The sequence below is a fragment of the Anomaloglossus baeobatrachus genome, chromosome 3, assembly GCF_048569485.1.
Source record: "Anomaloglossus baeobatrachus isolate aAnoBae1 chromosome 3, aAnoBae1.hap1, whole genome shotgun sequence".
NCBI classification, from domain to species: Eukaryota; Metazoa; Chordata; class Amphibia; order Anura; family Aromobatidae; genus Anomaloglossus; species Anomaloglossus baeobatrachus.
The window spans coordinates 596,225,112-596,249,735 of record NC_134355.1 but is presented as its reverse complement, the minus strand read 5'-3'; the positions used below and the strand labels follow the sequence as shown (position 1 = coordinate 596,249,735).

General features: G+C 42.4%; 1 protein-coding gene across 2 annotated transcripts in view; it reads left to right on the top strand.

Moving 5' to 3' along the window:
* Window positions 1-24,624, top strand: part of PPP2R3A (protein phosphatase 2 regulatory subunit B''alpha) — a 312,931-nt gene that overhangs the window by 177,115 nt on the left and 111,192 nt on the right. For both annotated transcript variants that reach the window (XM_075341038.1, XM_075341037.1), the window contains one exon: window positions 13,822-16,237. In XM_075341038.1, coding sequence (XP_075197153.1) covers window positions 14,261-16,237 — 1,977 coding nt within the window. In that variant the 5' untranslated portion in view covers window positions 13,822-14,260. The remainder of the gene's footprint in view (window positions 1-13,821; window positions 16,238-24,624) is intronic.

The window sequence follows — 24,624 nt, the reverse complement described above, 5'->3', positions numbered from 1 at the left end:
GCAGCAAGTGACAGCAGCGGCAGAGACAGGAGGGCTGGAGAAGGTGAGTTAAGTCACATCCGTGTGGTCAGTTTGTGTTACGTGAGACCCGTTTGCGTTCCGTGCGACACCCGTGATGCCGCAGAGAAAATGGACATGTTGCCGTGAGAAACACATGTATGTACGGAACGGACACACGTTCCGTGCGTAAATACATGCGTGTGTCCAACTCAATTTGAAAACATAGGTCTACATGTGTACGTGTCTCTGGTACGTGAGGAAACTGCCAAACACGTACCGGAGGCACATACGTGTGAAAGAGGCCTAAGACATTTCCCACCTTAATATTTGCTGAAAACACAGAGAAGCTGACAAAATAGTCACTTCTATAGACAAGTGTGTGTAAATGGAGAGCTTAGATGATCCTGTCTGTGAACCTAAACTCCACTTGATGTTGATAGTTCACCCTCACACCTGAGTGTTAGCACAGGTTCCTTTAAAACACATTGGGCTAATAAATCTGTCACTACACCACTCCTTTCCTTCTTCCCAATCCTAAAAGGGCCGGATGTTTCTCCCAGTATTGAAGACCCATGAGCAAAACCTCCTCTACAAAAGGCCCAGGAAGAAGCCGAGAGGCGAAACTCTGAGTGACCTGGAGACTTTGGCAATTTTTAAAAGAATGTTATTGTAAAGAATTTTTTTTTTAGCTTCTACATGCTACGCTCTATTTACTTCAACGGGGTCAGCAAAACCAATAGTCAGGGTTACCGTAGCTTTGTTTCCAAAAACAGCAGCCATGTTTTGCTAAAACTGGACAAACCCTTTTAATGATGGTGAGCACACCAGTGCTTCAGGATGTTTTCTAGGTGTCATTCCCTGTAGTGATCATTTGTTCATCCAGATCTGCCCAGTTCATGAATATAACCGTACGTCTTCAGTGAAGATTGACACGAATGCAGGACAATCAGAGCGCGAGATAAGGGAATTTACAAATCAGGGTGTTGGCTTTTATGCTGTTCAGGACTGGTGGAAATTTGGCAATAATGGTTTTCACTTGTCAAGTATATTATTTAGAGGGATTTTCCCATTTCCATAGATAAGTGTTATTGGATAATGCTTGTAAAAAGAAGCGCTTTGCAATTTACAGTTTATAATAATTTGCAGCCATTCTGGAGTTCCTAGCGGGGTTTTTTCTTTCTGTTCATAGCTCGTTGCCTTGGAGATCGACCACCACTGCTGTCTAGCTTGTAAGCACTGCAGCTGCCCAGGTTTTGGAGAGAACCGTACGACTGCATCAAGCTCACCAGCTTCAAAGCCGTGCTTACAAGCTTGATAGAAAATAGCTCGTAAGCACTGTGCATGCTCGGCCACTGCTGCTATACAGCAGTGGTGGTTGGTCACCTAACCAACGAGCTGTGTGCAAAAAATAAAAAAAATTCAATATCTTAATGGCAAAAGAAAATGTAATAAATAGTAAATTGCATAATCACTGTCCAACAATGTCCATCTATGAGGATGGGAATAACTAGTGTTGAAGTTTTCCGGTTTGCACTGTGGATACTGTCATCGTTGCAGAATCCAAATCTTTAGGGTTTAGACAGATCATTGTAACAGTACTATTGCTACTTTTGCAAATTTAAGTACCTTTTCACAAATGTCCATGAAGTCCTTACTGCCCATCCCCTTAAAAAAACAGATTCCGGAGTGACCGCAGACTACAGGACGTTGAGTGCAGGGAAGACCGGCTTTACACCTGTAGTAAATACATAAAAAACTCGAGCACTGATACAGAATAAGGCCTCTTTCACACGTTCGTGAAAAACCATGCTCGTTTTTCACGCGCTTTGCCCTCCGCGAGCCGTGTTTATTGCCTACGTGTATTCTCCGTGTGTTCTCCGTGATAACACACGGAGAACGGGAACTGTCTACTCGCCTGTCCCTGGCTTCGCTGTCCGTGGTTCTGAACTTTGGTCTCCGGTCCTGCCGACTCCCCGCTGCTGCTGCTTCCGGCCGCAGTGAAGTGAATATTCAATGAGCATAATGAGCGGCGGTCTGCAGCAAGTGACAGCAGCGGCAGAGACAGGAGGGCTGGAGAAGGTGAGTTAAGTCACATCCGTGTGGTCAGTTTGTGTTACGTGAGACCCGTTTGCGTTCCGTGCGACACCCGTGATGCCGCAGAGAAAATGGACATGTTGCCGTGAGAAACACATGTATGTACGGAACGGACACACGTTCCGTGCGTAAATACATGCGTGTGTCCAACTCAATTTGAAAACATAGGTCTACATGTGTACGTGTCTCTGGTACGTGAGGAAACTGCCAAACACGTACCGGAGGCACATACGTGTGAAAGAGGCCTAAGACATTTCCCACCTTAATATTTGCTGAAAACACAGAGAAGCTGACAAAATAGTCACTTCTATAGACAAGTGTGTGTAAATGGAGAGCTTAGATGATCCTGTCTGTGAACCTAAACTCCACTTGATGTTGATAGTTCACCCTCACACCTGAGTGTTAGCACAGGTTCCTTTAAAACACATTGGGCTAATAAATCTGTCACTACACCACTCCTTTCCTTCTTCCCAATCCTAAAAGGGCCGGATGTTTCTCCCAGTATTGAAGACCCATGAGCAAAACCTCCTCTACAAAAGGCCCAGGAAGAAGCCGAGAGGCGAAACTCTGAGTGACCTGGAGACTTTGGCAATTTTTAAAAGAATGTTATTGTAAAGAATTTTTTTTTTAGCTTCTGTGGATTTTTAAAAAACTGCAACCTTTGCTGGCACCGAGAACTGAGTGATTCCATTGTTCTCTAGCCCCTAACAAGATGCCTTTGTGGTGTCACTGAGAAGTGAGCCGCAATGGAAGATGCACTTTTCGTCATATCTTTACCTGGCTTTATCTGTAGTGTTTGGGTTACCAGTTTCTTTGGAGATGGAAACATCCGACAGGTTTTTCAGGTGAAATCCACTTCAGGATGTGTTTTGGTTTTTTTTTCTTTCTTAAATTTTCTAATGCGTTTACTGAGGTTTTTTCCTGGGGTAGTTTTAAAAAGGTTAAGTTTTTTGTGTTTACACTGGTTTTTGTAGCCTTTTAATTTGAAGATGTGAAATTTAGAGCATTAGGGTATGTGCGCACACTGCAGTTTTGTTTTTCCAGTGAAAAACGAACCCTCTGGCCGAAAAACGCATCAAAAAACGCATGTGTTTTTGCCACGTTTTGGTGAGTTTTTGCTGTGCTTTTTTTAATATGATCAATTGCAAAACGCAGAGAAAAAAGCAGAAAAGTGGTGACATGCTGCTTTTTTTTTTGCAACCAAAACTGCAGGCAAAAAAGCAACATGTGCACAACCTTTTAGATTTTTTCATAAACTTTGCTGGGGAAGGTCATACATGCAGTTTAGGATCACAAACTGCACCAAAAACAAAACAAAAAAAAAGCAGCGTGTGCACAAGGCCTTAAAGAGGATTCAATGAGAAATCTGCCTCTAACCTGTGGGTTGAAACTTTTTTTTTTTTTTTTTACGGCGCTGATTTTCTAACCTCATTGGAGAGGAAAAAAAACCATCAAACTCCTCTTATGATCAGTGAAGTGGACTTTCTTTTGAAAGGAATAGACGTGTTTAAAGTATATTTTGAGCTATTTTTTAATTTGGATTTTGGCTGTGTGCACACTGCGTCTTGTGGATGAGATCCTCCTGAAAAACCGCAGATAGATATGAACATACTGCACAGCAATGTAAAAACGACTTGCTGTGTGCATGTTTTGGCTATGTTCACACAGGGCTTTTTTGGTAAGTTTTTTTTTTTTTCCTGACCAAAACCTGATCTTGTAGCAGGAAATTTCCTTTGAGTCATCTGTGTTTTTCAGTGGCGTTTTTGGTGCTTTTTTTTCCCTACAAAATGGGATGTATCAATGAAAAAACGCTGCGAAGAATTAACATGCTCATTCTTTCAAATATGCAGCAAAAATGCAGGTATTTGACAAAACAGGAAAAAATGTGTGGTGTGGTGTGTGTGTGTGTTTGTGGTGTGTGTGTGTGGGGTGGTGTGGTGGGTGGGTGGGGTGTGTGTGTGTGTGAGTGGTGTGTGCGTTTGTGGTGTCTGGTGTGTGGGTGGTGTGTGTGTGTGTTTGTGGTGTGTGTGTGTGGTGAGTTGGGTGGGGTGGTGGGTGGGTGGGGTGTGTGGGTGGTGTGTGCGTTTGTTGTCTGGTGTGTGTGTGTGTGTAGTGTGTGTATTTGTGTGGGTGGTGTGTGTGTGTTTGTGGTGTGTGTGTGGTGAGTTGTGTGGGGTGGGTGGGTGGGGTGTGTGTGTGTGGGGGTGGTGTGTGCGTTTGTGGTGTCCGGTGTGTGTGTGTGTGTGTGTGTGTGTGTGTGTGTGTGTGTGTGGTGAGTTGTGTGGGGTGGGTGGGTGGGGTGTGTGTGTGTGGGGGTGGTGTGTGCGTTTGTGGTGTCCGGTGTGTGTGTGTGGGGGGGGGTGGTGTGTGCGTTTGTGGTGTCCGGTGTGTGTGTGTGTGTGTGTGTGTGTGTGTGTGTGGGGGGGTGGTGTGTGTGTGTGGGGGTGGTGTGTGTGTGGGGGGGTGGTGTGTGTGTGTGTGTGTGTGTGTGTGTGTGGTGTGTCCGTGGATTTGCTTAAACAAAGGCAAATCTGCAGCTAAAAAACGCGGGAAAAACTTACCAAAAAGGCCCTGTGTGAACATAGGCTTAGTATTTCTTTTACCTCTTTTAAACACTTCAGAGTTTGTAAATCATGAAGTGTTTAAAAGAAATAACCTGTTCATTCTTCAGAAGCCGCCCACTCTGTTTTTGAAGATATAAGGGAAAAGATGGCGGCCATGGATCTGGCACGAAAACTATGGCAAAACCACCAGCAGCGTTTTGCTTCAGGGAAATAAGTGGCCAGCTTTTTCCTGAAGCCGCTTTGCCTGGGAAAATGTAGTGCCTGCGCTGGTTGTTAAATGCGCTGTGCACAGCCACTCCACTGCAAATAAAGTGTGATCATAGCTTTATTTGCATTATTGGTTTTCACAACATGCCTTAATAAACATGGCGGCTGTTCTTGCTACCCAGCAATGTGTTGGTCTCTTAATGGGGATATTTTTTTTTTACCTTTTTTTCCTCAAGATGTGGATGGGGGCAGGGTCTACCTTCAGGGATACCACCATGTTCCATGGATGACGATTGACTGCTCCTTTCCTGTTCCTTGTATATTTCGGTAGCTTGGTTGCCCCATTTTTTCTAATGTTTGTTCTTTATTTGTCCTTGCTGTTTGCTTTCCTATGTGATTGGAGTGGACAGCCACTGTTTTGGGTCAGCAATGTGCCCAAAAGGGGTTGTCATTTTGCTTTCCCAGCTCGGTGTGAATGGTTGCAGCGCTGTGAAGCTATATATACAGTGCCATCACCTGCCCTCCTGGGCATTGAGTTATGTGCTTAGGTCTGATGGTTTCTGCATTTTTACGCTTTGTGGATTGATAAATTACTGTCCGCTTATGTCTCTTTTGGCCGCTCTCCTTGATGACGGTTCTGGTCCTGCTGTCCAGCAGATGACAAAGCGGATTTTGCAGCTGTCTGGTCATAGTTGTAGTTTTCTCACTAACATTTTGACCTCCGATATTTTGGTCTCTCGGGCTTTGTCAGCTGCTGTCTAATTAGCCTGTTTTCTTCCCCCTTGTTGTCCACGTTCCTGCCTCTGCGGCGATTTGTCAAGTTCATTGGAGAATGAGCATTTGTGATGGATGTGACTTGCCCCGGGTCCTGATCCTTCCTTGTAGTGACGCTGTCAGCTGCGCTCGTATTTGTGTCAGTCATGGAGGAAATACTTTTTTATGAGGCCTTAAAGAACTAATGTGTAGTGAATATTGGAAACCTTAAATTAGACCGGTACGCCATAAATAAGGCATGAGCGTACTCCAATGTATGGAGTAGTTTGGACTTATATACCGTGAGTATAGGAATATACAGCGCTCAGATCCGGTAGCAGTTTACCAGGTATTGTGTTCAGTCCTTATCTATACCTGCGTAATTACCACTTACAGGTCATCATTTAAAGGGCTTGTCCACTGTTGGATACAATATTTCATTTCTTAAAGGGAACCTGTTTGTTGATTCACTCTGCCCAAACCACAGGCAGCATGAATCCGAACCCCTGAAGTCATATAGCCAGGCTCTGATTCAGGCTGCCCGAGATTTGGGCAAAATGAATCAGGCGAAAAAAAAATAAATTACAATCTAATTATGATCTGTAGGGGAATAAGATATCTGGGTCAAATGCTTGTATTTTTGGGTTGAAAATCATTTGTTTTTGTCGTTTATTAAAAATGTTGCAGTGTTTGCCTTATACAACTTCTGTCTTGAACTGTATTCCTTTTTGCAGAATGGGTCAACTGAGATACCGTCGGTGAGCTCATTTTGACTGTACAATGGAAGAGTTTGTAACTCTATATTTTTTTTTTTTAACTAATTTTAAATGACCACTGTTTGCAGGGTTTGTTTTTTTTTATTGGAGCGGTTCTGAATAGATTATTGAAGCTTTTTTTTGTTTGACGCATTGTTGTTTTTTTTCTAATTTGATGGTGTTAAGTTTGGAGAGCTAGAGAGGATTCATTGAGCATCTTAAGGGTGCTTTACACGCTGCGACATCGCTAGCGATCTCGTTAGCGATGTAACACGCCAGATCGCACATACAATCTGCCGAGATCGCACATGTGACCGGTGCTAAAAATTACCTATGTGCGATCTCAGCAAATCGTATGTGCGATCTGGCGTGTCACATCGCTAACGAGATCGCTAGCGATGTCGCAGCGTGTAAAGCAAACTTTACTTTATACTGAATTTAAAAAACCTTAGAGGGGTCTTTTTGATGAATTGGGAACAAACACATCTCTTAGGCTAAATTCACACAGGGCATCTTTTGCTGCTGCTTTGGTGCATTTTTGAGGTCAGAAAGATGCACCCAAATGCATGCATTCCCTTCTCCCAGCAAAGTCTATGAGATTTTAATTTTGCTGTCCGCACTGGGCATCTTGTTGGCTGCGTTTTTCAAGATGCAGCATGTCCATATTTTTTGCGTTTTTATTGCATTTTTGAGCCCTTCCAGTCAATAGATTTGACCTAAAAAAAACGCATTGGGCAAAACACGGTAAAAATGCATTGCGTTTTTGCTGCGGTGTGTCTTTGGTGCTTTTTAAGATGCACTGACAAAAAAAGATGCCGCATGTGAACTTAGCCTTAAGTTACAAAAAAACCCAACAAAACAGATGAGGAAAAAAAAAAGTGTGATCACACCCAAGAAAAAGAAAATCTGTCCGTTGGATGGTAAAATGCACAAGTATGTGAGACTGTAGCCTTGGGCCTCATTCAGATGTCGGTGAATTTTAGCGAACGCAAAAAAACAGTCGAGCATTGTATGCTGCAATAATATTTCATTCTTCGACTTGTTTGGGTCATTTTGATCTGTTGCTTAGATCAAAGTCAGACAAATCTGTGTTTATTTTTTGTTGTTGTTTGTGCCTTTTTGCTTTTTTTCACCCCATAGACAGTGTTTACAAACGTGTTAACAGCTCTATTATATCATATGGTGAAAAAAGGACGTCTGTATGAGCTGTATTTGTTTCCAAGATTTATTTATTAAAATCTAATTTGCACAAAACCAACCACTACAAAAAAAAATGTTCCTGTGCTGAGATCTTTATAAAAATAATAATAATTAATAATGTGCTCATACTGTGTAATGGCCGTGTCTTGACAGTGCAGAGCTGCTCCAGTTCATGGTCAGCATACATCACATCTCTGGTCAAATGATTGAGGAGCAAAAGAGTTTACAGACATTATAGTCTGGGACTTAACAAAGTCAAATTACTTTTTGGACTGGTTAATCCAGACCTATGATCCTATATATTTTGGCTCTGATTCATGAAGGGGTTTTTTTTCTCGCCAGTATTCTAGAACACGAATGGCAGTGATGGCCAACCTTTTAAGCTTCATGTGTCAAAATTTGTAAAAAAAAACCAAACAAAAAACAACATAACTCGGGTGGTGTGTCACTTCTCGGAAAATCGATATTTTTGTGATATTTGTAACTCTAATAACAAAGTTATCTGATAATGACTGCTGGGGAGGAGGGGAGAGAGGAGGTGATAATAATTACCTCTCCCCTTCCCCCTCAGCAGTCATGTGCTCTGTAGGAATGTGGCCATCTTGTTTTCATCCTGTAGTAATGTGCCCCATCATTGTCCCCATCCTGTAGTAATGTGCCCCGTCATTGTCTCCATCATGTAGTAATGTGCCCCATCATTGTCCCCATCCTGTAGTAATGTGCCCCATCATTGTCCCCATCCTGTAGTAATGTGCCCCATCATTGTCCCCATCCTGTAGTAATGTGCCCCGTCATTGTCCCCATCATGTAGTAATGTGCCCCGTCATTGTCCCCATCCTGTAGTAATGTGCCCCATCATTGTCCCCATCCTGTAGTAATGTGCCCCGTCATTGTCCCCATCATTGTCCCCATCCTGTAGTAATGTGCCCCATCATTGTCTCCATCATGTAGTAATGTGCCCCATCATTGTCCCCATCATGTAGTAATGTGCCCCGTCATTGTCCTGTCCCCATCATGTAGTAATGTGCCCCATCATTGTCCCCATCCTGTAGTAATGTGCCCCGTCATTGTCCCCATCATTGTCCCCATCCTGTAGTAATGTGCCCCGTCATTGTCCCCATCATGTAGTAATGTGCCCCGTCATTGTCCTGTCCCGATCATGTAGTAATGTGCCCCATCATTGTCTCCATCATGTAGTAATGTGCCCCGTCATTGTCCTGTCCCGATCATGTAGTAATGTGCCCCATCATTGTCTCCATCATGTAGTAATGTGCCCCATCATTGTCCCCATCCTGTAGTAATGTGCCCATCCTGGTCCCCATCCTGTAGTAATGTGCCCCATCATTGTCCCCATCCTGTAGTAATGTGCCCCATCCTGGTCCCCATCCTGTAGTAATGTGCCCCATCATTGTCCCCATCCTGTAGTAATGTGCCCCATCATTGTCCCCATCCTGTAGTAATGTGCCCCATCATTGTCCCCATCCTGTAGTAATGTGCCCCATCATTGTCCCCATCCTGTAGTAATGTCAGCAAAAATTGCTCGGCCTGTCACCACTGACACGTGTGTCATTGGTATGCCATCACTGACCTACAATAGCATGAAAAATCTTCAAGCATTGCAAAATTTATACACAATTTGGATTTGTGCACACATTTAGCAACCGTTTTTTGTTTTTTAAAACCTTACATTCCTGGCCAGCTTTTCCAAAATGGGTGAATCATGGATGTGTCCTTCCTCTTACTATTTCATGAAAATGTACTCCATTTTACTGGCTTAAATTTCACCAGAAATGTCTGGTCGCTATTGGAGTAACATTTCTGGCCGTGGAGCACACGAGTTATAAGGTGCGTCTCATTCATTAAGGGGCGTGTGAATCTTTATGACTTGGGCACACGGCACTTGAGCAGTCCTGATAACATGCCTTAACCCCTTCAGCCCCAGATCGGTTTCCGTTTTTGCTTTTTTGTTTTTTGCTCCCCTTCTTCCGAGAGCCGTAACTTTTTTGTCTTTCTGTCAATCATTCCATATGAGGGCTTGTTTTTTGCGGGACAAGTTGTACTTTTAAATGAAACCATAAGTTTTACCATATGGTGTACTGGAAAACAGCAAAAAAATTCCAAGTGTGGAAAAGCTGCAAAAAAAGTGTGACCGCACAATAGTTTTTGGGATGTTTTATTCACAGTGTTCACTATATGTGATGGGTGTGATGCCTGAGGTTGGTGCGAGTTTGTAGACACCAAACATGTATAGGTTTACTTGTATCTAAGGGGTTAAAAAAAAATCACAAGCTTGTCCAATAAAAGTGGCGTACGTTTTGCGCCATTTTCCGAAACCTATAGCATTTTAATTTTGTGGGATCTATGGCTCAGTGATGGCTTATTTTTTGCGTCTCGAGCTGACATTTTTAATGGTACCATTTTTGTGCAGATGCTACGTTTTGAGCGCCTGTTATTGCATTTTGCATTAAATTTGTGGCGACCAAAAAACGTAATTTTGGCGTATTGGAATTTTTTTTGCTGCTACACCATTTACCAATCATTTACGCACGTGACTTCCGGTGGGGGCGGCGGTATGTGAAAGTAATGGGCGCCCGCATATGCATCTCGCTGCCAGACTTTGGCAGCGAGATGTAAGGGGTTAAATGTTGCGGGTGGAAGCGATTCCACTCGTAACATGCAGGCACACATGTCAGCTGTTGAAAGCAGCTGATGTGTGTGCGGATCGCCGCGACCTGCCCACGGCAGGGGGCGGGGATTAACCTCACACGATCCATGACGGATAGATCCGTCATTGGTCATGAAGGGATATGCTTTACGGATCATTTTTGGACACTTCCCCCCCCCCCCCCCCCCCAAACAATAATATCCTAAGGTTTAATGTGTATGGTGGGGGGTGGGGGTTATGATCAGGGATATGGTCATGTTCCATTGGGCTGTATGTGTGTGCTTATAATGCCTCGATCCCTCAGCCATGATTAAAATACTGGTGTAGAATTTAATTCAGACACGTAAAGAGGAAGAGCGTGGTGTGATAGAAGATGGAAAGTAGCGGGTGATTGTAGCATACAGGTGATGTCGGGCCGACTTCAGCGCATCCAGCCAGAAAAAGAGCGCAGATTTTATGTTGGATCAGTGCTAAACCATTGATAGAAGCGACCCTGCCTCCATCTATGCAAACCATTGGCAACTGCTCCACATTTTATTTGCTCCAACCCTTCTACCCGAGGTCTCTGCTGTTCGCCAGTAATCCTTGACGTGCTTTGAAGAAATATTACACTTGAAGACCGTAAAAATATTGCCAGAGAACTGGGCTTTGACTTGAGCACAAAGCCTGACCTATAAATATCCCGGTTTGCAAGCGGCAGAAAATGGAGTCGGCCGCTTTAATGTTGTTAAGCAAACAGGATTTTCAGATGTTTATCTTATAATTTGTTGCAAGTCACAAAAAATAAATTGTCCTCGGCCGGGACTGCTGAAATGATTTCAGAATAAATATTAATATAAGTAATAGTATTTATCTTTAGAGTATTGTGAAGTGGCAGGCCGCGGCTGGCAGCTATTTCAGCTGTTGGTACACTGGAGTCTGTGAGCTCGCAGCTCGACAAGAAATGATTTAAAACCCCGGCGTGGACTGCTGATCCGGGCAAGCCACAGATCTGAGGATGACAGCTGGTCACATGTCCACACCGGGTATATCACACACGTGCGAGCTGTCATTCACAAATCGCAGCGGGCAGGAGGGTGGAGGCCTCATAAAATCCATGATTGGAAGTGGGGAGATTTTCAGTAGTAAGGAGCCCATCATTGCCCACAGCTGGTGCACTTGAGGTCCAGAATGGGTATCCTCTAAGGCTAATTTCACACATCAGTTTTTGGCATCAGGCACAATGTGGCGTGTGCCTGATGCAACGGATCCGGCGCAGAATATGCAAAAACTGATGTGCCTGATCCTTTTTTTTTTTTTTTTTTTTGACTGTTCCAATATACCTGATCCGTCAAAAAACGGATCCGGCGCATCCGTTTTTGCATCCTTTTCGTCCGTTTTTTTTTTTTTTTTTTGCTGGATCCGTTTTTTTTTCACTACATTAGAGCATGCTCAGTTTACAAAAAACGGATCCGGCGGCCGCATCCGTTTTTTACTGCATTACAACGGATCCGGCGTCCATAGGCTTCCATTGTAAAAAACGCCGTATCGCGCCGGATCCGGCGCGATGCGTTTTTTTTTGCTGGACAAAAAAACGTTACAAGATACATTCCCTCCGGCTGCCGCTTTAGGCAATTATGACGGATCCGGCAAAAGTCGGATGCAACGCAAGGCCATCAGGCACAATCCGGCGCGAACACAAATCAATGGGGATAAAACGGATCCGGCGCCAGATCCGTTTTACCCGCTTTTTTCTGGATTGTGCCTGATGGAAAAAAACTGTGTAAAATTAGCCTTAGATCTCCCAAAAAAACTTACATTTCCACACAACGTAGGATTTGGAAAGTTATTATTCCCTCTGACTTGAAAAAGTTGCAAAATTGAGCACAAGGTGTATTTCTTCAAAAAGTCAACACTTTATGACCTTTTGTGCCAACGATGCTTTGCAAAAGGGGCACGGCCAGCTGCCACCCAAGAAATAATAATTTACGGCAGAAAACTGGTGTACATCTTATCCGAACTCTACGGCAGTGGACTCTGACAGCCCCAAAGATGTGATAAATGTTATAAGAGACATGCGCCTCTTCATAATTTCACTAGAGTAAAGTCTTAAAGTCTGCCAAATATTTGGTTTGAGTGAAACGCGTTGAGAATGAACCGCCTTTCATCTGGATACAGTGCATTGGTTTTCGTCACTTCTCAGCATCGCAGCCACTACTACGCCATTTTTTTCTCTGGTTCCATTAGCATTTACAGTCGTGATAAATTACACCCAATGGAGCATATTTATCAGCACTCTCTAGAGAGATGGTCTCGAGTCACATCCACTGCCCCCCTCCTCAGTAGTGCCACTCAGGGCCCATCATTACTGGTATGACATCCAGAGCTTCCCCACAGAAAGCACACGACGAGCTTGTGCCCCCCTTTTGGGTAGGTGGTAGAATTACAAGGGTTCCCACTTTACCCATATTTGATACTCTTATACCAAGCACACTCACCGCACTAATGCTTCAAGCTCCCCTCTAACTAATAGTATCATCCAGTTTACAATATTTATTCTCCCATCCCCAAGTATATGCTCATCCATATCTGCTCTTCTGTGCAGGACACAAGTCACCATCTGGAGGCCAGATCTCTATAGCTGGTTTGCTAGACTTGATGCACTAAACTGGCAGACAGTTGTGAGATGCACATATTAGGCCGGTGAGCCATGTGTGTCCCAGTATGCAGGTGGGGACTCCTGGTCTAAACTATCCAGCCCTAAAAATATACAAAATTCATCATAAATTTAATCTGGAGTATGTTAAGACTGGCTAGTCCCAAGTTTACCCCCACCTAGTAGTTGCTTACTTTGTAGCAGACATTTGCTCCAAAATTTTGGCTCCTTTTTTTTTTTTTGCAGGATATGATCTCACTAGAGATGAGCAGACCCGAACAGTAAAGTTCAGTGTTCGTAACGAACATGGACTTTACAAAAAAAAAATCAAATCAGTGTTCGAGTTTGGTGTACGGGTGATTTATGTATGCTGACCACCCGAGTGAGCATCGGTGTGCCAAAGTACGCTTGGTGCTCGGCCCAGTGTGAGCTGTTTCCGGTCTCTGAGCGGCTCTGACTGGGGGTAAAATCAGCATTATCAGGTGTAGTGTGCATAGAAAAAAAATATGGAAAAACCCCAGAAGTGATCTGGTTATGGCTGCCTGTATGTGGGTGGAGACCTGAACTGCCCAATTGGTGATTTCCATTGGGGTTCCAATCAAGTCCAGGTCCCGAACTGAACTTTCTCTAAAGTCTGGCTGAACCCACCGAACCGAACTTCCACGGGTTCACTCATCTCTAGCATCTCTACATATCATGTATTATGTCATGCCCGTTTTTCGACTGGATCACGCACCTTGTTAAAAAAGTATCTAAACTACATAATAATTATGATGCATGTTAAGGATGACAGTTTGGGCGCCAATTACACAAGTATTCTGTCTCATTTAGCTTCGTAAATATGCACAAATGTGGTGATTTTGTATTATGCAATTTTAATATGATTTATTACATTTCTAATTCTCTATCTGGGTCTTTAATATGTGTTTTTTTCCCTTTTTTTCACAGGTCGTCCTCTCATTGAGTCGTATGCCTGAAGTTTCTAAAGAACACCCCTCAGTGTGGAGAGGAATGGAATTTTTATTTTTTTTTGAGTGAATGGATATAAAAATTTTTTTACCTTTTTCTCGTTCCGTATGGCCATGTTCTTGCTGTATTTTTGCAATAATCCTCACAATGTTACATGGAAAGACCATTCGGAGATGCAGTTCTATACAAGCTGAAGACAAGAAGCAACAATAAACTATTACTTGTCAAGTCCCCAGGAACGTGGAATCCCATTTTGGATCACGCTGTGAATTGTGATTTGGAGACTGTATTTATTTTCGGCATGCGTGTATTTGAATGGTTTCAAGCTTTCCACGTGGATGCGTTTTATATTCTAACGAAAGCTTAAGATGGTGCAAACTTCTTCATTTTTAGTCTAATTTATGTATTTATTTTCCTGATGGCGGCACCTTACAAGGTGATTGTGAGCAAAATCACGTGTTATAATAGCGTGGTACTGGACAATAAGTTTCAGAATGTAGTACATTATTGTCTCGGAAGTTGCCAGGCTCATAGACTAGGGGTCCAGTGTCTGGTTGCTCATCACACTGTGTGTTCAGACCTTCTAAAAGATTCGGAGGTAGCCCCTGATCATGGCGAAGGCGTTGGTAACAAAATCGCAGTGGGGGAAAGTGTGGTTTCCGGTGAAGATTACCCTCATGTGAACCTTAAGGCTAAAAAGACTGCCACCATTCAGAATACCAGCAGTTTGAAAGATATAACCGGTGAGGCTATAAATCTTGCAAGTGGAAAAACAAAAGAGTTTTCTTTTGAAAAGCTAAAGAATGCCTCAAACCAGCATGTCAATCTCAGGAAAGGTCGAAAAGTCCGTCCGGAATCATTTGGCCGGAAGTCGGCAGATTATGACTTTATATACGGCCAGTTCAGTAACAATGAAAATTGTCCACCTTTTGGTTTGCTACAGTCTCAGGGCTCAGAAGAAAAAACAATAATGTCCCATGGCACGTCATTGGAACAGAATATTAATTTGGCCTCGCTGTATTTGCAAGGGCTTTCAGAAGAGAACCTGATAAACCAGATTTTGAAGAAGCATAAGCTTGACAGCTCCGGTTCTGGGGAGGATATAAAGATGTGTTTGGATATTCTTCTGAAATGTTCTGAAGACCTGAAGAAATGTACAAATATCATAAAGCAGTGTATAAAGAACCGATCGGTTGGTGGAAGTGGCAGTGGTATGGGAGATGGGAAGGGTTCTGATCATTTTCCCAATCCTGAGATCATTTACATGAACGTCATGGCAAGACTATCTTCTTACCTAAAAAAGCTTCCTTTTGAACTGGAACAGGGTTCCCATGGACGAACTGAACCTAATGACTTGGCTGAACTTGTAAAAAGCCTCAACAGTCTGCAGCAACATCCATTTTCACCATTATACGGTCATGAACAGCCTCCAAAGTATGAAGATGTTGTGCAAACTCCCCCATCTTTGAAAGCCATATCATCATCCACCAATGAAAATCATGAGCCTGCATCACAGCACACCAGCGTCGGTGACACTAGTACTGTAAAATCCGTGCCAGACGTAGCTCCTCCATTACCTGCAAAGACTTGGCAGAGAAATAAACAAAACCAAACCAATGCGATAAAAAATCATTCTACAACTTCTCAGCAAACCAATCCTCCAACACATGCAAACGGTAGGGAGAAGTTCCCAAGGAACTCTACAGAAAAGCTCTTCATTGAAGAGGATTCAGATTCCCAAATGGCTCCTCACCAAAAGAAGTCACCAACTACGCGTTTACCCCTAACATGTGAGGGCAAACGCAGGTCAGCTGAAAATCTGTGCCGTGAACCATCGACTAGTCCTCATGTAGCTAAAGAGACTCCTTCGACTAGTTCTCCCGATCTACCAAACACTGCCAATGCCCAAACTCCCACAGCTCCCATTAATGTGAATACAGTAGTGCCAATGAGAATGGGCAAGAGCAGTGACCACGAGGAAATAGACAAATTGCTTTTAGACTTGGAACGTTTTTCTCAAAAAATTGAAAGCACTTTAAAAAACCCACCAATATCTTCACCAGCACCTTCCAAACTACCAACTGGGCTGCCCGGTCTGAAGGAAGACTTCAAAGCACAACCTGCTCCAAATGTACTCGGAAATGAATCAAGCATGAGCAACACAGGAGAGGACGACAACCTTTTACTCCGTATATTGGGCAGCATTGAGGACTTTGCTCAAGAGCTCGTGGACTGGAGATCGGGTAAAGGAACTTTGTCCAAGCAGAAGGAAGTTATGCAGATCCTTCAAGAAACTTTGGTTCCTCAGAGTCCTCTCTCATCCCCCAGTTATCAAAGCCAAGTCAGGGATGCAAACTCCACTTTGTCTCTCCAGCAGACACCTGAAGTGATCAAGGTAAGAAAATTTTATATATTATAATTCTGTTGCAAGAAAATTTGCAAAAAACACGAGACACAATGGGAAAAAAAAAAATAAACCTCTCCTCTCTGTAGAGAGAGGTGCCAAATCTAAATGTAGCACGTGAGTCAGAGATGGAGGTTAGACATGAGAGCTGGGAAATGAGGAGAGGAAGAGACAACATTTTTAGGATCTCAGTCATGCTTCTTCACGCCCTCTTCTCCTGATGAGCTATGGCTGCACTCCTCTTCTTTGTAACCCAACTACTACTCAACTGAATCCTCCTCCTCGCTATTCCATTGTGCTTTCACGGGTCACAGCCGGGTGACGTCTCCATCAGAATTATGTATGACCCCCTTGGTATTTTTGTGTCTGGTCCACTATACTAAAATAAACAGCCCCCACCCACCCTGCTGTATGGCATGCCTCCCTCCTAGTAGATTGTAAGCTCCAGGGCTTCTCTCCATTTGTCTCACTGATTTGCAGGAGGTTTGGGACACACGTTTCCACCATCATTGCTAAGTACTTTTTTTATCCTGCATGTTGTAAATCTCGTGCTCTTTTGATAATAGATTTCTTCCCCGTGTCACAATGAAGTAAAACGAGTACATTACATGTACAGAGCAGCATTAAGGATTTGCAAAGCCTGGTTTATGAGTCTGGCTCCATTGGATCTCCAGGGAGCTCATAGATGAGGCTTTTCTCAGCTTGCCGTCAGCGTGATCTCTCTAACATATGTGCTCAAAACTGTTACCCAGGTCATTTGAGTATTTCTGATATTACGTTACGTCTTTATTAACACGTTGTTAGTTATCTGCTCCATAAACCTCCAAAACCACACATTCCTTTTTATCCCGACCCAATGCCTTGTCCTTGTGCACTTACAAGGCTCTTGGGTTACAGCTTTATGAAAAGATCTGTGGCTTGTGTGACTCTGCTCACCTATTCTAAGAAACAAGGAAAAATCATTAGTCTATAACTCAGAGCATGGGTATAGATGTATATTGGGCATCTGGTTGTCGGCCTAAAGATGACAGACCCTAAACCATCACTTTATCAGCAGAGAATATCCCTTTAATAGTCCATCACTATGATTGGAGGGGCCTGATTACTATTAACTCCATGATCCTGATAACCAGCCATGAGGTCGCATCAATTATCTCCATTAGACCCATAAAGAATGATGGGCGAGGTGTTGAGCTTGTCTGACCAGTGCTGCATTCAGATGGTGCACTTCAGGATGCAGTTTTCGGAATTGATTGAGTTCCAGCAATCAGACCCCCACTGACCAGCATAGGAATATCGTTCAAGCCTCTCAAGGGGCTGTGTCCTCCTAGTCAACCCCTTGTCAACTCATGTCACGGTGATCGCCTCTGGCTGCCGTGGTGGGCCGCCGGTGATCCCTGCACATGTCTGCTGATTTGAACAGCAGACTTGTAGGGCTAACAGGCACGAGTGGATCCGTGATCCACCCGCGCCTGCTTGCCACTTAAATTGGGCTGTACAAATTTCACAGGGTGATTTAAATGGCCTCGACGGAGATCGCACCGTTTCCTTCCGCCATAGGCAGCCCCATGACGTGGTCACGGGGATCTGTTGGTTGCCATGGTAGCGACGGGTCATGTGATGACCCCTGTCACTATGACGTACTTCCTGTAAGAGACAAGAGAGCGGCAACTCTTAAAGGTACAGTGCATTTTTGAGGATCAGAACTCTGCAGCTCTGATCAACAGAAATGCACAAGCGATCAATCTGCTGATCCATAAAGTCCCCTTGAGAGACTAGTAAAATAAATTAAAAAAGGAAAAAAAAAAGTTTTAAAAATAGAATAAAATAAAAAGCTAAAAGTTCATATCACCCCCTATTCACTTCATTGAAAATAAAATTGTTAAACAATGCACACATATTTGGTATCACCACTTTCATAAATGCCCGAACTATAAAAATATAAAATCAATTATTCTGATCGGTACACGGCGTGGCGAGACAAAAATTCCAAACTCCAAAATTACATTTTTTTGATCGCCGCAAATTTTTTTTAAAAATGCAATAACAGGCGATCAAAATGTAGCGTCCACACATGATATAATTAAAAACGCCAGCTCAAGACGCAAAAAATAAGCAGTCACTGAGCCCCAGATCTAAAAAAAAGAGAACGCTACGGGTCGTGGAAAGTGGCGCCAAAAGCGCAATTCTATTTTTGGACTTCTGAAATTTTTTTTAACCCCTTAGACAAAAGTATACATGTTTGTGATCTACAAACTCATACCGACCTGAGGCATTACACTGACACATCAGTTTTACTATAGATTGAACAGGATAAGTAAAACACCCCAAAAACAATCGTGCAATTGAACTTTTTTTGCAATTTCACCACACTTGGAATTTTTTTCCAGTACAGTATATGGTAAAACTAATGGTGTCGTTCAAAAGTACAAATTCTGCCGCAAAAAATAAGCCCTCATATGATAAGATTGTCCGAAAATTAAAAAAAATATGGCTCTCGGAAAGAGGCGAGCGAAGAACGGAAAATCGCCCAAGGGTGAAGGGGTTAAAGGGACTGTTAGTAGGTTTTTGCAATCTTATCTGAGAGCTGCATGATGTAGGCAAAGAGATCCTGAATCCAATAATGTATGACTTTCGTTTACTTGGATTCAGCGGTTCTGACAAAATCAGTTTTTAGATTTAGCATGTAAGAATACCCACGCCCGGCTCTTTATGCACAATATCTATAGACAGTGAGCTGCTAATCATATGAGGGGGTGTGGTCTGACTACCAGTCACACACTGCTGTAAATCGAGAAATGATAAGCTCTTGGTCCTAAAACAGTCATTGCAAGTAAACCGCACAGAGCTTGATAAGACACATTTCTTAAATCTGTATTTTAACCCCTACAGCATGCTGTCCTCAGATTACATAGTAAAAACCTGCTGAACGATTTCCTTGACCGTGAAGGGTACTACTACAATTCTCAGTTTACTGCAAGTTCAGCTCCTGAGAGCCGTGCAAATTGCTGATTCTGACAAGCATTGCTTGTTTAGCTGAAAAGGTTTTATAACATCTAATGGACTGGCCAAGTCTGGCAGGGCAAGAGCTGCTGATTGTTGGCCTCCCCCTCTATCATCCATTTATCTGGTGTGGGTGAAGCCAGAATTGTATTTTTTTTATTTTTTTTTTGTACTGGTAATACATAATCTCAAAAATATTGTGTTAGAACAAATCATGGATTTTAATGTATCTGCGTGCTTGAGCCTGTTTCAGAACATGCATTAGCATTATAGACCTTTACAGCATTTGATTCAATCCGGGAAAAAATGGCCCTTAGGCTCCTTTCAGACGTGTAATATTTAATTTATTTTATCCGACTCGCATAATTAAAATCAACAATATTTCTCCAACTTTAAAGAGAATCTCTCACCAGATTTTTGATAACCTGAAAGCAAAATGATTTAGGGGCAGAGACCATGGTTCCAGTGATTTATCCCTTACTGGGCTGCTTGAGACAGTTTTAATAAGATCCGTGCAGATCAAGCCATTCTCTGAATCCTGTGCTCTGTATAACCCCACCCACACCACTGGCATTTTTTTGTATACACTGTGCATAGGCAGAAAACACTATGGAGTAGTGGGGGCGGGGTTATACAGAGCTCATGAATATGGAGGACTATACAGTAACAGGTTTATTATCAAAACTACATCAAGCAGCCGAGTAAGGGAAACATCGCTGGATTCAGGGTCTCTATCTTTACATCATGCTGCTCTCAGATTAGATGGCAATTATCTGGCAGCAGCAGATTCCCTTTAAAAGGTTTTTTTCAGCCATAAAAATCCCTTTAAATATGAAAGCTGGCCCGCAAATCAGTTAATTGCTACAATTCTTGCTTGAAAACCCCCGAACAATCAGCTTCTATTGCTTGGGGAAGGTCCAGGGTGGTGCATTCATGTCTGAACACCATAGGCCATCACGAAAAAACATCCAAGTCCATCAAAGCTCAAGTTACTGTTTGCAGTGATTATCTGATCTGCTTATTGATGAAGGTTCTGAGCAGCAGCCTAATATTACGTCTTTTTCTCGTATATCTCTTAAACCTCATGAGACGCTTATTCTTACTATTAATATCAATGTGAGGCTGAAAGTGATATTTAAAATTGAGTCCAATCGCAATTCAGTGGCTGCCCAGGAATCCTGACTGACAGCTGCAGCTTGTACTGAGCAGTGAGAGTTCTCAGCAAGGAGGAGGGACACTGAGGATCTGCAAATCAGGGTAGGTGAGCAGAGACTGAGATTTTTCACAGTTGAATCCAACTAGGGGTAGGGTCACACTTGCGTATGACTCACATGGTTACAAAGCGAGAAAATCTCACACTGTTAATCTGAGGCAACGTTATGCTTTTTTTTTTCTCAGCTTCAATCGGACTGAGGAAAAACAAACGCAGCATGCTGCGATTGCACACGTATCTCGTGCAAGACTCGCCAATGTAAGTCTATGGGTGCGAGAGAAAAAATAATTGCACACGGATCACTCATCATTCATCAGTGTAGTGTGCGAGAAAAACGCATCCAAATCACAAGATTACTGGAAAATTATATTACATACGAATTGCTCATGGACAACATTTTCCAAAAAAAAAAAAAAAAAAAACACGTGCACTCGCATGGTACTCACTGCACTCGCACAGTGTTCGTCTGACTTTCCAGCATGAGAATCGGACAGATTTTTCATACGAGTGTGACTCTACCCTTAGGCCTAGGACACACAGCGAGAAAAACTGAGCAAGTGGAATGCGATGAAACCTCACATTCCACTCAGACCAATATTATGGGGCAGCTCCTATGAGCGATTATTTTCTCAGCCCTAATCAGACCGAGAAAAGAGTCGCAGCGGGTGCAATGCGAGCTTGTTTCACTCGCACCCATTCAAGTCTATGGGAGAGAGAGAAACAAAGCACTGCACTCACATTACACCGGTGTAACGCGAGAGCAGTGCGATTCTTGCATCAGCCAGCAACGGAGGCGATAGGGGGAAAAATCCCTCCCACTCCTCCTCAGCGCCGGCCCTCCCCTCTGCAGCTGTAGTCTGATCGCTCGATCAGACCACAGTCGCATGACCCTCACATGACACTCTGCTCCCGCTGTGCTGCGAGCATGAGCCGAGTGTCATGCGAGCACTCGCAGTAATCCCCGCGTGGCCCCAGCCTTAGAGTTAAAAAGCTCATGAGTCCAAGCGTATTCAGTCACTGCCCAGGAATCCTGACTGCTAGAGATGAGGAAACAAAAGGCGCAAATAGGGTCTTACCCGGCAATAACCGTTTAGAAAAACACGAATGAGAACACTCACCTGATGAGGTTGTGCCAGTCACAACCCCTTGAAAAGCCTGTGAGTGTCAGCGTGGTTCCAAGCAGCGGCCCCGAGATGATCGTGACAAAGATTTTTATATATGTATATACATATATGAGAAACGGGTTTATGCCGCGCTCAAGAATCACTGTATCCAAGGAATTTACTTTAAATCTCTTTTTTTATTTCAGTTCCAACGCGTTTCAGAGACATATACCGTCTCCTTCTTCAGGGAAAAGAGAAAATGTATCCACAGTATGCAGACCAGATGGTTATATAGGAGTCCATTAAAGACACGTTAATCCTAATGACGTCAATGCTCTCATGGTAACAGAGTGACTCATGAGCACGTGGAGACTGCAGAAAAACTGTGTTAACATTTAAAAAAATTTTATATATACAAGCATCTGAACTTTTTCAAACCATAAATAACTGAAAAATAAAAATGAATAAAAATGATAAATAAACCGTATATAAAAAGATGTTTGGTTTATTTCCCAAGGCGTATAAATGTAATGATGGACATAAAATTGTTAAGTGTGGTGCTAGAACCCCAAAGGAGGGAGTATTTCCTTGAGTTCTGACTCAGAATGGCTTGTAAGCATCCATTGTTCCATGGCTGGCTGCTTATTTGAGATGGCGCAATCAAGCAGCTACTGAATAAACCCACAATAAAGGGAATCATAAAGGTGTACATTTATAACGTGCAAAAGTGCTGATGTGAAAAATGTGCATGTAGATGCCAGAGATATTTATGTGTAAAATAAAATGTGTCAGTTTAATGAAAGAATGTGCATTTGAAATTGATGCTTGAATGACTAGTGTGTCAATGTTATAAAGGACTGTGCATATGGAACCAGAACATGTGCATATAGATACTGAAGAAACAAGAGACTTCCGAGAGATTCCTAGAAAGCAGAAGCCGTGAACTTAAGGAGAAAGAAAAGCGCCTGCGCAGAGACACTAAGCTAGTTCTCAATGAAAAACAGGGTGAAATGAGTTCAACCCGTGGGAAAAAAAGAGACAGCGCATGCGTGAAAAATACAATGAAAGTGACTCGGGTGCAAATGCCCCACCAACATTCTGGGTGCAAAAACGGGCATGCAACACATATTGGAGCAGTGGATATATGGATAGGATGAAAATATAGTACAAGATTATTGCTCAACAAATATAAAAAAAAAAAAAAAAAAAAAAAAATGTAAATAAATATGAATAAAAATGAATAAAAATGTAAATAAAAAGCACCTCATACTATTGTAGATGACTTTGATGAAAGATATATATATCATAATGAATGTACACATTTATATGAAACATATTAAAAATGTTTGGTTAATTTCCAAAGCGTATAAATGTGGTGATGGACATAAAATTGTTAAATGTGGTACTAGAACCCCAAAGGAAGGAATATTTCCTTGAGTTCTAACTCAGAATGGCTTATATCCGTCCATTCCTCCATGGCTAGCTGCTTATTGAAGATAGCAAAAACCAGCAGCTACTGAATGATCCCATAATAAAGGGAATCAAAAAGGTGTATATTTATCCCGTGCGAATGCGCTGATATAAAATGTGCATGTGGATGCCAAAGGTGCTGATGTGTGGGATGAAGATATGTCGGTTTAATGGAAGAATGTGTATTTGAAATTGGTACGTAAATGACCAGTGCGTCAATCTAGTAAAGGACTGTGCATTTGCAAACAGAGCATGTGTATATAGATACTAATTAAACAAGAGACTTCCGAAAGATTCCTGGAGAGCAGAAGCCGTGAACTTAAGATAAAAGAAAAAACGCCTAAGGGAAAACACTAAGCTGGTTCTCAATGAAAACCAGGGTGAAATGAGTTCAACCCATGGAAAAAAGAAGAAGGAGAAAGACAGCATGCGTGAAAAAAGCAATAAAAATGACTCGAGTGTAAATACCCCACCAACATTCTGAGTGCGTAAAAACAAGCATGCAACACATATTGAGGAACATATTCAGTTCCTCAATATGTGTTGCATGCTTGTTTTTACGCACTCAGAATGTTGGTGGGGTATTTACACTCGAGTCATTTTTATTGCTTTTTTCACGCATGCTGTCTTTCTCCTTCTTCTTTTTTCCATGGGTTGAACTCATTTCACCCTGGTTTTCATTGAGAACCAGCTTAGTGTTTTCCCTTAGGCGTTTTTTCTTTTATCTTAAGTTCACGGCTTCTGCTCTCCAGGAATCTTTCGGAAGTCTCTTGTTTAATTAGTATCTATATACACATGCTCTGTTTGCAAATGCACAGTCCTTTACTAGATTGACGCACTGGTCATTTACGTACCAATTTCAAATACACATTCTTCCATTAAACCGACATATCTTCATCCCACACATCAGCACCTTTGGCATCCACATGCACATTTTATATCAGCGCATTCGCACGGGATAAATATACACCTTTTTGATTCCCTTTATTATGGGATCATTCAGTAGCTGCTGGTTTTTGCTATCTTCAATAAGCAGCTAGCCATGGAGGAATGGACGGATATAAGCCATTCTGAGTTAGAACTCAAGGAAATATTCCTTCCTTTGGGGTTCTAGTACCACATTTAACAATTTTATGTCCATCACCACATTTATACGCTTTGGAAATTAACCAAACATTTTTAATATGTTTCATATAAATGTGTACATTCATTATGATATATATATCTTTCATCAAAGTCATCTACAATAGTATGAGGTGCTTTTTATTTACATTTTTATTCATTTTTATTCATATTTATTTACATTTTTTTTTTTTTTTTTTTTTTTTATATTTGTTGAGCAATAATCTTGTACTATATTTTCATCCTATCCATATATCCACTGCTCCAATATGTGTTGCATGCCCGTTTTTGCACCCAGAATGTTGGTGGGGCATTTGCACCCGAGTCACTTTCATTGTATTTTTCACGCATGCGCTGTCTCTTTTTTTCCCACGGGTTGAACTCATTTCACCCTGTTTTTCATTGAGAACTAGCTTAGTGTCTCTGCGCAGGCGCTTTTCTTTCTCCTTAAGTTCACGGCTTCTGCT